The sequence below is a fragment of the Bos taurus genome, chromosome 24 (genome assembly GCF_002263795.3).
Source record: "Bos taurus isolate L1 Dominette 01449 registration number 42190680 breed Hereford chromosome 24, ARS-UCD2.0, whole genome shotgun sequence".
NCBI classification, from domain to species: domain Eukaryota; kingdom Metazoa; phylum Chordata; class Mammalia; order Artiodactyla; family Bovidae; genus Bos; species Bos taurus.
In genome coordinates, this window is record NC_037351.1 from 46386616 (window position 1) to 46400725 (window position 14110).

Here is a 14110-nt window from a genome sequence, read left to right on the forward strand (position 1 = left end):
GTTTCAGATGGTGAGGATTGTGTCTTTGCAATTTTCTTTGTAGACAGGATTTCAGGTCTTGCAAACTCTGAAAGCAGCCTTGCAAAGCAGCCAGGCTCTAGTCTCCTACTTGCCCGTTTATCCTGCTCACTATGGTCAGATTCGTCCTCCTTGGCTGCGGAGTCCGTCAAATCTCCACTAATTGACTTTCAGGCAAGGCCGTCTGCGTCTAGCCCTCCCCTGCCTTTCCTAGATCCTTCCTCTCTGCCCCTCCATGCAGCCCCCACTGGCCTGCGGTGCCCCTTGTGGCAAGCTGTCCCCCCTCATCTAAAGTACCCTCTTTCTGATCCTTTCTTATCAGAGTCCTTTTCACCTCTCGAGGTCCAGATTACATGTCCTTCCCTGTAAAGTCCTAATCTAGCCACACTGATACCAAATCATTGAGGGAGCTCTCTTTGCAAAGAATGGGATAGACGCTGGAGGTACAAGGCAGATCTCCCATCATCCTCTGGTTCCACTAGCATCCCTCTAGGCGTCACCTCTCTAGTCTCTCCAAGGACAAACAGCTGATGCTGCAAACATGCCTGTATATCAGAAACCACCCACTTCCCATGAGCTCCTGAAGAACCCTCTGCCCCAGCTGGACTGGGGCCTTGGTCTAATCTCTGCCCCAAGTGCCCAGCCTGAGGCAGAACACAGACACAGGAGAGCCCCCCATCAGCAGACCCACAGAGTAATGGGGGGACATTGATTCCTACGTGCAGGGCTATCCCAGAAAAGCTGGCTGCCTTCCTGCAGTTTCAGCACTGCCTGGTGCCCTGCCGGCATGATGCAGTCTGTCTTCCCCATTGAGAAGGAAAGCTGGAACTCAGATTCCCAGGGAGAGGGGACTCAGTGATGAACCTTCACACAGGGCTATAAAAGCTGACTCCAGGGACCTTCCTGAGAGGGCATTTTGACAAAGGAAAAAGGTGAGAGGGGCGAGTCTAAGGATGCAGAAGCAGAGAGGAGGAAAGATGGTGAGGAACCACCACAAAAGGGGGCTGATTCTCTTTGTTTAGAAGAAGACAGGCTGGGGACTCTGGAAGCCAAGCTAGCCCACTCCCCATGGCCCAGCAGCTTCTCTCTAGAGGGCTGCGCTCCAGGAGGACACTTGGCAAAAAGGATGGAATTTCCATGTATTCTCTTTACCGTGCCCACAGCACTGGAGCAAAGGGCTTCCACAAGCGAGCCACTCATCAAGGTAAGCAGTACAAGGAGGCGGGTACCCTGTTCTGCGGAAAATGGACAAAACAGGACGTTATGCCTGCCTCAGCACAGTCGCATTTACACCCAGATCAGCCTTCAGGGCAAACGTGTTCTGCTGGACCTGGTCGTTCTGCTAAGTACAGAGTCTATGGATGTCCTGGCCTGTGGAGCCCACCCTTCTCTCGCTTCCCCCGCCACACCTGGAAGTGTGGAGCCACGAAGCCCAGAGATCACACCCTGGAGCCCCAGGAGAACTGTGGGCGGAGACTCCCGCATACCCTCCAGGGCCACGAGGTCATGTACTCAAGGGAACGTCTGCATCAGGACCCTGGGGTTCGAGGACCAGCTTTACCGTCAAAAGCTCCATGATCCAGAGCCGCTCACCTCTCTCCTCTAGACCCCAGATTTCCCAAGAGCAGGTTGGAATAGATTTAGTGATTTTTACATCTTCCTTGGCTATAGAATCCTTGGCGCAAATAGAATCTGACTGAGAAACTCAGCAGGTAAGACAAGTATAAGCCAAGCTGCTCCAAAGAAAGGGAGGATAGGGTATTGGGAGCCCCAGACCAGCTCGCCAATCGCCTGCTCCACTTAGCACAGGGTGGAAACCAGTTGCCTAGGTAAGGCCCCGGCCATCTCTGGAATTCCATGATTCCACTCTAACATTACTGTGTGCAGTAACCCTGTGTGCCCCTGCGTGGCGTTGGGGGAGGAGGGAAGCAGCCTCTGCTCTTCACACAAGCACACTCACACACACACACACATTTATACAAACACACGCACTGACTTGAGTGTGCATTAGTGGACAAGTAGGTTTGATATGACATTGGTCCTGGGTGAGACATAGGTGCAGAGCATTTAAGATCATGCACAACCTTCACGCATGATCCACATGCATGACCTTCTCTTCTCTTCCAAACAGTCCTATGAGTTTGGTAAAAGGTGATTATCACTTGCGGATGATATACGAGGAAGTCAAGGCTTTGGGTGCAAAGGTATTTGGCCAAAGTTATAGGGCAACTAAATGGTAAAGTTGGACCTAGACCTCATTTACTGCCTGAGTATTTATTCTCCCACATCAAAGTACAGCTGATATGAATACTTGGAATTCTGGGATCCAAAGTAAACATGACTATACATACAAAAATCAACAGAGAAGCTTCTCTGGTTGAGACCTGGCTGGCATGTGGCCTGTCGTTAGTAAGGCCCATGCCACTTCATATACCTGTGGACACATGTGTCTTCCCTCATGGGCTCCAGGACTGCATCAACCCCCAGTACCAGCCCAGGACCCTACCAAGGCTTAGTCAGTACTCACTTGCTGGTGAGATGGAGCTTGGGAGAGAGCCCGTTCTCTCCAAAAATGGTGATGAAGACATTGGCATCTGTCCCCGCACCACGAACGTCCCCCGTGGCTGTGACCACCTCGTACACTGGAAGAGGAAAGGAGATGTTGGGGGCAGACTCAGAAGAGAACCCTGAATCCTACGTGGGCTCAGAGAAGCCTGGCTCCTGCTAACTCCACCAGGGATACCCAGCACAAAGGACTCTTGGAACGCTTGCTGCAACCCTCAAGACTCAAAGCCAGGATCAGACCCACATCGAGTCCTGCCATGAGACCACAGTCTCCCACTTACTGTTGCATGCTCATTTTACAGGTGAGGAACCTGCAGGCAAAAGGACAAGCCCTGGTCACACACTACACAATGCCAACACCAGAGCCCAGCCCCAGGCTCCCAAAGCCCATCTGTGATCTTTCCAGGACAGTACATGGATGCCCTCCTAGCCAAGATCTTCTTCAGAGCCTGTGCCTGGTTCTCACCTTCCTCTCTGCCCTCCACACAAGGCTGCCTCGCAGTCCTCACTTCCTGTGGCATTGCCTGGGCATTGCCATGGTGATCTCAGGATGACCCATCCTGTGGATGGGGGAAGCAGAATTGCCAATGAGTCCCTTTAGGCACAGGCACTGATGTCTCCTCTCTTTGTGCCCTTGAAGTTTGTTCTCTTTGCTGTTGATGTGGTTTCTTTTGATGCCCTTGGTTCTGATGAAAGTCCCCGTGAGGAGGAGAAAGGAAGCAGTGCATTTGTGTGACTCCCTGTCTCTTCTGATAACCAAAGCCTTCACTCTTCACAGTCTACACCACAGGGATTTGATCTGCAAACGGCTCCTACAACCCTCCCCGAGATAACTCCAGGACCTGAAGTGTTGCCCATATGGTTTGCACTTATGCAAGGATGTTTTCAAACTGAGTCAATAGGAAAATGAGAACACAGTGGAAATTCCAGAACCACACCACATGAGAGAAGACATAAAGGCCTCTAGCTGCCTGGTTTAGAGAAAGGAGCACAGCCAAAATAAATACACAAATAAAAATTTTAAAAACATAAAAAATTAAGCCATCATGAAGATGAAAAGGCAAGCCATAGACTAGAAGATATTTGGAATTCACACACAGGCATACCACGATAATACCTTGTTTTTATCATAATTTGCTTTATTGTGCTTTACAGATATTTTGTTTCTTACAAATGGAAGTTTTGTGGCAACCCTGTGTCAAGCAAGTCTGTTGGCACCATTTTTCCAACAGCATTTGCTCACTCTTGTCTCTGTATCACATTTTGGTAATTCTAAAAATATTTCAAATGTTTTTCATTATTATCATATTTGTTATGATAATCTATGATCAGCAATCTCTGATGTTACTATTGTAAAAAGATTATGACTTGCCAAAGACTCAGATGGCTAGCAATTTTTTTAGCAAAATGTATTTCTAAACTAAGATATGAGCAATTTTTTTAGACATAACACTATTATACACTTAACAGACTATACAGTGGTAAACATAACTTATAGGCACTGGGAAACCAAAAACTTGGTGTGGCTTGTTTTATTGTGATATTTGCTTCATTGCTGGGCTCTGAAATCAAATCCACAATATCTCTGAAGTCTACCTGTAGCCAACACAGAACAGATGTTCAGAAGATGTAAAGAATTACACAAATTAATAAAAAAAAGAAAGACCACATGATTGTTCTAATGGGCAATAATTTGTTTTAAAAGTAAACATACACTTACCATAAGACCCAGAAATTCACCTTTTAAATATTTACCCAAGAGAAATAAGAACATGGCCATACAAAGACCTGCACACAAATGTTCACAGCAAGTATATGAATAATAAGCCCACACTAGAAACAACCCAAGTGCAGCCAAGAGTGAATGGATTTTTAAAATGTGGTGTATCTCTACAGTGGAATCCCACTCTGTGATGGTAATAAAAAGGAATGAACAGCTGACATACGCAATGCCAATGAATCCCAAGCACATAACACTGAGCAAAAGAAATCAGACAAAAATTACTACACAGTAAGTAACGCCAGTTATGTGAACTCTAATCTGTTCTAACAGAAAGCAGATCTTGGTTGTCTAGGGTTGAAGTTAGGGGGAATTGCCTAGGAAGGGGCACATGGAACTTTTGTGGGATAATTTAAATACCCTGTATATGAATGTTGCAAGAGGTTACAGGGATGTATACATTTGTCAATATGCATCAAACAACACAAGTAAAGTAGATTCATTTTATTGATAATTATGTCTCAATAAAGTTGAAAAATGGACAAAATACTTAAATAGGCATGTCATAAATGAGGATATCCAAATGGAAAAAGACTCAATGTCATTATTCATAAGGGAAATGCAAACTAAAATACAATGAGACACTATCATATATGCACCAGAATGCCTAAATTAAAAGGATGGACAAATACTCAGTATTTTCAAGAATGTGGAGCCATTGGCACTCTACATTACAGGTGGTGGTGGTGGTTTAGTCACTGAGTCATGTCCAACTCTTGCAACCCCATGGACTGGAGCCCGCCAGGCTCATCTGTCCATGGGATTTTCCAGGCAAGAATACTGGAGTGGGCTGCCATTTCAGCACATCTTCCTGACCCAGGAATCAAAACTAGGTCTACTGCATTGCAGGCAATCTCCTGCGTTGCAAGCGATTCTTTACCACTAGGCCACCAGGGAAGCCCCATACATTGACGCTGCGAGTGTAAATTGATACAAGCCCTGGTAACTAAACATAAGCCCACCTTATGACTCAGTGATTCTACTTCCAGTTACAAATCCAAGAGAAATGAGTGCATGTGTTCATCTAAAGATGTGTACAAGATCTGTATCATCTTTATCCGTAATAACTAAAAAACGCCCAAGGCCATCAAAATAGAATGGTTAGACAAAGGGTGATATATCTATAAAATGCAATAATACACAGATAATAAAAATGAACAAACTATGTAACAATACACAGATAATAAAAATGAACAAACTACGTAACAATACACAGATAATAAAAATGAACAAACTACGTAACAAGTCACAACGCAGGTAAATCTCTTGGATATAATGTTGAGTGAAACAGAAGCTAGACACACAAAAAAGGGCTTTATAATTCAATTTATAGGAAGTTCAAGAGCAAAAAACGAAAGTGTGGTGATAGAATTAGGAGGGCTATTACCTCTGAGAAGGAGAGTGAAGGAACTTTCTGGAGGTTAGAAATGTTCCATGTCCTGTTCTCAATGGTGGTTACACAAGCATGCACATTTGTAAAAATTCAACATGCTGTACTTTTATGAGTTTTGTGCTATATATATACAATATATACATATAATATTCTAAGCGTGTTTGTGCGTGCTCAGCCAAAGTCCAACTCTTTGCGACCCTAGGGACTATAGCTTCCTAAACTCCTCTGTCCATGGGATTTTCCAGGCAAAGAATATTGGAGTGGATTGCCATTTCCTTCTCCAGGGAATCTTCTTGACTCAGGGATTGAACCCACGTCTCCTGAGGCTCCCGCATTGGCAAACAGATTCTTTACCATTGACACTGAGCCATCTGGGAAGCCCATATGTGTGTGTGTGTGCTTCCTCAATTTAAAAATTTTAATTTAAAAGTTTTTCAAACAGCTGAAGAACTGTCTTAGAGAAGACAAATATCTCATGGAAAACACAAAATTCTGTTTGGTGCAGAGGATCCCAAACAGTAAAATCCCCTGATCAGCACAAAGAAGAACTGTCAACAGCAAGTAGGCTTCTCCTAGCAGAGAGCATGACAAATGGAAGATGCTCAATAAATAATTACACGGATGAATGAATGGAAAGACAAATTAATGAGTGAAACAATCAATGAAATGAGTGTGGACTATGAAATAAATTGACCAGTATGTAATCTCAATTCTACCATCACTGCCTCTATGATTTCAAACAAATTTCTTACTGAGCTTCATTTTCCTCATCCCTGAAGTAGAGATAAAGTCTTCTCTGAAGGATGATTATAAGGATTAAACCAAATAAAACAGTCTTCAACTTTCATAGTCGTTGACCTAGCCTATTTCCACTTCTGGGAATTTATCTTACAGATACTCCGTCAGTTGGATGAAAGATATGCATTCCATAAGTGATAAACTGTTACCATCATCCCATCACCATCATCACCATCATCATCTCTAGTGTTGTCATCAACGACATTAATATTGTCTTCAACATGACTATCTTCATTTTCATTAATAACATCCCCAAGAAGGCCGCCTTGGGAAATTATATTCCCATAGATGCTGGGCAGCCCCTGTCTGAGACACAGGAGAGAAAAAGGGCCCCAGGGCTGGAAGCTTGGGCAAGACATCCTCTGAGGTCTCTTTGAAACCCGGATTCTGGAGGAGTCACTCTCTTGTCCTCAGGGGCCCTGTGTAGGTCAGGGGGTAGACCAATGCACCAGGTCGGCCTGTACCCTCAGAGCATCAAGAGGGCTGCTCACCTTCCTCTGGCTGTTGGTGAACTCCAGCGTAGCCTGGAGGCGACCCGAGGAACAGAGAAGGAAACCTAGGCCTTTCTCCTCCTCCTTACTCTTCTTCCCCATCACACTCAGCAAGATTCTCCACGTGACGGAAGAACCCAGTGCTCAAAGGGCGTAGGTGACATCCTGTTCTAAAGCTGAGAGGGTAACCACGACAGAGCAGGCAAAGCTCAGAATGTGACTGCGGTCAGAACCATCCACATTCATCATCCCATCCTGTGGCTGACTGCAGTCAGTAGGTCCATGCCTCTTAGGAATGTCACGGGGGCACTCCCCTTGGCTTGCTCTTCTCCAGCTATTTTTAGCACAGTCAAGATGGGGCAGTACAAAGGCAAGGACCAGCCAAACCAGCAAGACTCAAATCCTAACTCGGCTACTTAATAGATTTGTGATCTCAGGCACATAATTTAGCTTCCTTGCGCCTCACTTGACGCATCTGAAAAAGAAGATTTTGAGAATCCAACCCACATCGTTGAGTTGTTGTGAAGATGAAACCAATCCACTGAGTAAAGTGCTCAGCGTGGTGCCTGATGCTTTAAATCCATGATTCTATTGAATAGCATCCTGACCGGAAGTGGGAACTTGGGAACGGTTGAAGCTCTTGTCTTTCCTGTCTGTGACCTTGTTGAAATCACTTCCGTTCTCGGAGCCTCTGTCCTTAACCTGAGACTAATCACACCTGTCTGGACTGTACTCGGGGATCTTGAGGATTAAAAGTGAGAATGGAAGTGAAAATGCTTTGAGAAGGATAAAGAGAAGGATAAAGCTGTGAGTCACACTGAGGCAGGCAGAGCCCATGAACAGAAGTGGACATTGTGGCAGCTATGAAAGGTTCTCGAATGTTCTCACCAGCAGTCGTGCTGGCCAGGGTGAATCACCCCAAAGCTGAGAGTACTTATCAAGAGTGCTGCCCTAACACCTAGCCTCAATGCCCCTCCCTGCCACTGGACCACACGTCCTAAGAAAAGGCGGCAACACTTCACTCATTCTAGGCCCCTCATCCCCCCCCACAACCCCTGCCTCCACCCCAGGAGATACCTGGGACATGGAGCCAGGAAAGGGGCCCCAGGAGAGCCACAGCCTTCACGGTGCCACAGCGGTGACCTCCTTCTCTGAGCTTGGGTCTGCACTGGGAGTGGGGTGAGGAGTCAGGACAAAGAAAGGAGGGCCCCACCCACACAGAGATCAGGTTTGGCTGGGGAACAAGCCCTACAGATGGAGTATAATCAAGGAACTCCCAGCGGACAGGGATTAAGGAGGAGCAGAAGCCCATGGCGGGCACAAAGCACACATTCAGTACTTCTTTGGTGAATGAATGGGTGAATCTGGTGCTTACAGGGGGTAGTGAGCCAGTTTAGAGGGAGCACTGAGAAGTTAATGTCTTCAGAGATCAGGTAGACAGCACTGATGCATGAAACCCAGGTGGCACAATGGTAAAACAAAATCTGCTTGCCAATGCAAGAGATGCAAGAGATGTGGGTTCCATCCCTGGGTCAGGAATATCTCCTGGAGAAGGAAATGGAGCCCACTCCAACATTCTTGCCTAGAACATTCCATGGACAGAGGAGCCTGGCAAGCTACAGACCATGGGGTTGCAAAAAGTCAGACAATGTCTGAGCGAACACACACACATGAGTGATAAATCCACTGCCTAATAGGCGTTCACAGTCAAACATTTTTTTAAATTGTAAAAGCAAAGCAAAAAAAAAAAAAAAACACCAAAGCAAACAAAAGCCCCCTTTGAGCCAAAACTGGCTCCTGGGTCCCTAGTTCACCCCTTCTCTGGTTTACTTGACATGAAGGTAGAGTATTTCCAAGCAGCTGCCATGCACCCCAGAGGAAAGGAAGACTAAAAGGCCAAGCTCCAACTGCCCTCCCCAAGTGGACCACAGCATCGCCTTGCGAAGCCCCAGGGCCCTCTCTCTGTTGGCCACGGCGGGCAGCAGCGCCGAGCCCCTGCTGAGCATGTGATGAGCGCCCAGGTCTCCTTCCACAGGCCTTTCACAGCCTCATGCAGGCCGCCCGTCAGAGAGCAGGCTGGAGGTACGGGAGCTGGAGAGGGTGGCCCTTCTGTTCCAGTCTGTTCTGTGCCACTGTGACTCTGTGGCCCTCAGTACAGTGGGGCCCTCGTGTACCCCCAAGAGGATGCAGTACAGACCCAACAGGATAGTCCACGGGAAAGGGGTCGAGGCAGAACCTTAAACTCCCCTCTCAAAGCGAGGGACGGGATCGGATGGGCCCCCCACCCTGCAGCCAGGACCCGGCAGACCTTTGGCCTTGTAGTAATCATGCTCCAGCTCCTCCTCGTCGTCTCCTGAGGCGTAGTTCAGCAGCTCCTGCTCATACAGGGCTAGGAAGTCAATGTCTTTCTTTCTCCTCTTTTTCTTCTGGGGCATCATTGTGCTGGCTGCCCCTTCCTGGCCCTCACTGGCTCAGCGTTCCCACTCCCTGGCCCCTTCCAGGACCCCCCTCTCCTTGGGCTCCTGCACACACGTTCGGGTGGATCAAAGCCCACACGTGTCCAGAGCCCTCCCGCTCCGTTCTCCTCACTGGCCCCTGAGCAGGACCCCGGGGCTTTACCCCAGTCTTTCCTGCCCCTGGCCCCTGTCTCTGGCTCCCTCTCCCCCGCCACCTCCTTTGCACCTGCCGTGGGCTCTCCTTGGGCCTCATGACTTATTCATGGGGACCGAGGACAGGCTATCCTCCTTACCCCTCCCCTCCCACCCACCCCCTTCTCATCCTTTCATGGAGAATCAGGTGACATGAGCCCTTGGCATCTGTTTCCTACCTGGCCTCACAGCAAGGCCCCCCCACCCCAGGAACAGATGGGGCCTCCCCCCTAAAGATAAACCAGTCTCGCAGCCTCGAGGGCCGTGAAAGCGTGCCCCCAGGACCTGGGGCCTTTCTGAGGCACGCAGGGCCCCAAATTAGCTGGGCCCCTGGACACAGAGGACTCAGTTTCTCTCTATTATTTATGACCTCTGCTCATCTTACAAGGCAGACAGGTTCTAACTGGGTCCTTCTCAACCTCTCTGCTTTCATCTCCTTTAGACTCCAGAAGAGGCCGTTCAGCCAGGAGGGACCTGCTGCTCTGACGAACACTCAGACCACCCACGAGGTGCTTCCTGAGTCCTGAGTTCCTACAGCTGAAGCCAAGGATGCTGGGGAAGCCCACCGAGTCCTAGGTGACCCCCACAGTGCCCCGACAGGCTGGCAAAGTTGACCAGCATCTGTTCTAACAAGAGCTTTCCATTTGCCCGTATCGCCCTCTGCACTTTGCAGTGAAATAGTAGAAACCCTGAGTGCCCACCCAGATGCCTGCCCCACTCAGCCCTTACCTTCCCTGCAGGCCCATGTGGGGTTCTGAGTCACAGCAAGAGGACCAGAGGCCCCTCCCCACCCTTGGTCAGCACGAAAGTTTCCCTTAGGGCCACTAGACCCCTCTGCCTTGCTGATTTTATTAAGATTTCTTACAGCCTGAATTGTAAAATGTCTATGTAAATCCTGAAATGCTGGAAATTTTCAGTCCACTTGGAACTTTCATCCCTCTCTCTGGCTGTGTGAGGTCATCAGATAAAACTGAGGTCATAAGACAAAACTGGTCTGCCTACCACCTCCTGGCTGTGCAGCTTGGACAAGCCAGTCTCCTCATCTGTAAAAGGGGGAGCATGACTCATTAAAACCTATCGAACACTTGGAGAAAGTGCTTGGTCAGCAGAAGCCTCAGGAACACAGTAGAAGCTTAATAAACATTCATGACTCAGGACTTCTCTCTTATTTTGCACAGCAGGGATGGGGGTGGGGAGTGGGGGTTTCAGTGATGCTTCGTTATCATCTCAGATTGTCCCAGAAGCTCTCCTTCAGGTCCCATATGCAAGGATGAACCCCAGTGTCCTTCCTCTGTGGGTCCCGGCCCACAGTAACACATCAGAGACACTAACAAACAGATGAAACAGCCAGGGCCGTCCTGCAAGGCCCTGTCTACTTGATGCCCTTCCCCTGCCTCTCCCAGCCTTGAGCTCTGTGGGGGCAGGGACCATGCCCCCTTGCTCATTGTTAGGCCCCCAGTGCCTATAAGATGCCTGGCACACTACCGGCTTTTGTACCTGCTTGCTCAGTGAATGAATGGATGCTCAGTGGATGGATAAACAAATGGCAGTCAGATCTACAAACCAGCTACGAGGAAAACAGAATAGGCTGAAAAGGAAACACACTCTACACGACATGCTTGTAAAGTGAGTGTTCCAGAACCAATACCGTCCTGAGGGCACATTTGGCCTGGAGAAGAGGACATTTTGAGAGTCTGCAAACGTGAGTGACTGTCTAGACTAAGGCTGAAAGGGCAGTCTTACAACTGCGGGTGATTAAAGGCTGGTTTCAACTCAATCCAGAAAGAAGGAAGGGACGCTGAGTGCCGCCTGGGGTCACAGAGGTCTGAGGGCAGCTGGCATTGCTTGTCTACCAACAGCAGGGGGCACTCCAGGAGCCTCTGCGGGTTTGGGCTGGCAGACTCTCAGTCCAGTAGCCGCGACATTCTGTGACACGGAGTGGCAGGTGCCTGTGGATGGTGGAGGAGCCACAACGGGCCACCCAGGTAGGATTAACAGGCTTCCAGCCCAGGGGCGCTCAGTCCCCACAACACACTGGAGTCACCTGGAGAATTTTTAAAGGCTGCTGCCTGGTTGTCCCAGAGACCCTGATTTACTCAGTCTGGGGCAGAGCCTGGGCAGTCGAGTCCTCAAAGCTCCTAGGTGATGCAGGACATCCAACAGCAGTCAGCATGCCCATCCCTCCCCAGACCCTGGGGCGGCTTTGTGCTTTGGAGCCACCCAAGTGGCTCAAGGGGACTTTCCAGGTGGTCCAGGGGTTAAGATTCTGGGCCTCCAATGCAAGGGATACAGGTTCAACTCCTGGTTGGGGAACTAAGATCCCACATGTGCTGATAAATGAATAAATGTTTGCTTCCCTGGTGGCTCAGCTAGTAAAGAATCTGCCTGCAATGCAGGAGACCTGAGTTCAATCCCTGGGTTGGGAAGATCCGCTGGAGGAGGGCATGGCTACCCACTCCAGTATTCTTGCCAGGAGAATCCCCGTGGACAGAGGTGCCTGCTGGGCTACAGTCCATGGGGTTCCAAAGAGTCAGACACCACTGATCCACTATGTACACACACACAAGTGGCTCAAGTGGTAAAGAATCTGCCTGCCAAGCAAGAGACACAGGTTCGATCCCTGGGTGGGGAAGATCCCCTGGAGAAGGAAATAGCAACCCATTCCAGTATTATTGCCTGGAAAATCCCATGGACAGAGGAACCTGGCAGGCTACAATCCATGGGGTTGCAAAAGAGTCAGACACTATTTAGCGACTGAACAACAAGTCCTTACTACAGGAAGGCATCTCTGGCCCTAAACATTATCACTCAGGAAAGATCAACTTTTCTTCCATCTTGCTTCTGCTGGCGGCGCCAAAGTCTGAATGAGGAATAGGAGTGGAGTTTAAGTGTGGGTGACGCACGCCCCCTGCTGGCACTGTGTGGTTTGACCTCTGTTGTTAATTTCACATTGGGTTCTTCAGGAGGTCTTTGGGACCTTAAAGATTACTGGGAAATTACTAGGGAAATATCATTTTGCATGAGGATCCATTCAGAGAAAAAAAATTAAACAAAGTGCTCATTTTGCATGAGGGCCCATTCAAGAAAAAATAAATTTCTATTGGAATTTTTTTAAAAAAACTGAATCAAATATTTTTAGAACATCCTATGTCTCTAGAACATAATGATTAAGGGAGCAGAATCTGAAACAATACCAAGTGTTAACAGGAATGTGGAGCAACTAGAACTCTCACGCTGCTGGTGGCAGTGTGAAATGATACCATCACTTTGCAAAACAGTTTGACACATTCTTGTAAAGACACTTCCCACACAACCCAAAATTTCCACTCGTGGATATCTACCTGCTGCTGCTGCTGCTAAGTCGCTTCAGTCGTGTCCAACTCTGTGCGACCCCAGAGACGGCAGCCCACCAGGCTCCTCCGTCCCTGGGATTCTCCAGGCAAGAACACTGGAGTGGGTTGCCATTTCCTTCTCCAGTGCATGAAAGTGAAAAGTGAAAGTGAAGTCGCTCAGTCGTGTCCAACTCCTAGTGACCCCGTGGACTGCAGCCTACCAGGCTCCTCCATCCATGGGATTTTCCAGGCAAGAGTACTGGAGTGGGTTGCCATTGCCTTCTCCGGATATCTACCTAGGAGAAGTGAAAATATATGTCCACACAAGCTGCATTTGAACGTTCATAGAAGCTTTATTGATAATAACTAGAAACAACTCAGATGCCCATTGACTGGCCAAGACTATTCAACCATTAACATAACAGAAGAAGAGGTGACACATGCCACAATACAGATGAGTCTCGAAAGCATTATTCAGAGTGAAAGAAACTGGTCAGAATAAACTACATGCTGTCTGATCATATGCATTCAACCTTCTAGAAGCGGTGAAACTAGCCCAGTGGTTGTAGGGGGCAGGCAAGAGGGGAAGGGATTGAATGGAAGGGAGGATGAGGGGGCAGTGTTTGGCTTCAGACTCCACTGTGTCTCTCACTGGCCGGCCTCGTCTGCTGTCTTCCACTGTGAAAGCTTATGTGGTGCCGTTTTGGTTACTGACTCAACGCCAGGCCCTTTGGTGGGAGGACCTGCACATGGTTAATGGAGAAAGGTACTCAGGGCATGATGTGCAGACGCCCCCTTCCATCCCAGGCAGAGCCAGGGTCAGTGCCAGCCTCCTCCTCTAACCTAGGCTTAGCATGAGGCCCTGAACATGGTCTTGTACATCTGCACTCTAATTCAGAAAGCTGACATGCAGGGCAGACAGGGTAATTGTTGGGACTTCTGATTAAAGTGTGTGTTAGGAGAAATAATGATAATAAAGTGTGTGTTAGCTGCTTAGTCGTGACCAACTCTTTGCAACCCCATGGAGTGCAGCCCACCAGTCTCCTCTGTCCATGGGATTTTCCAGGCAAGGATACTGGAGTGGG

The 14110-nt window shown here is 48.4% G+C and overlaps 1 protein-coding gene across 1 annotated transcript in view; it reads right to left on the reverse strand.

Annotated features, from left to right (window-relative positions):
* Positions 1 to 9795, reverse strand: part of LOXHD1 (lipoxygenase homology PLAT domains 1) — a 210111-nt gene extending 200316 nt beyond the window's left edge. The window contains exons 1-2 of the mRNA XM_059881070.1: positions 9354 to 9795; positions 2546 to 2660 (exon numbers count right to left, since the gene is read on the reverse strand). Coding sequence (XP_059737053.1) covers positions 2546 to 2660; positions 9354 to 9483 — 245 coding nt within the window. The 5' untranslated portion in view covers positions 9484 to 9795. The remainder of the gene's footprint in view (positions 1 to 2545; positions 2661 to 9353) is intronic.
* Between the last annotated feature and the right edge of the window lie 4315 nt (positions 9796 to 14110).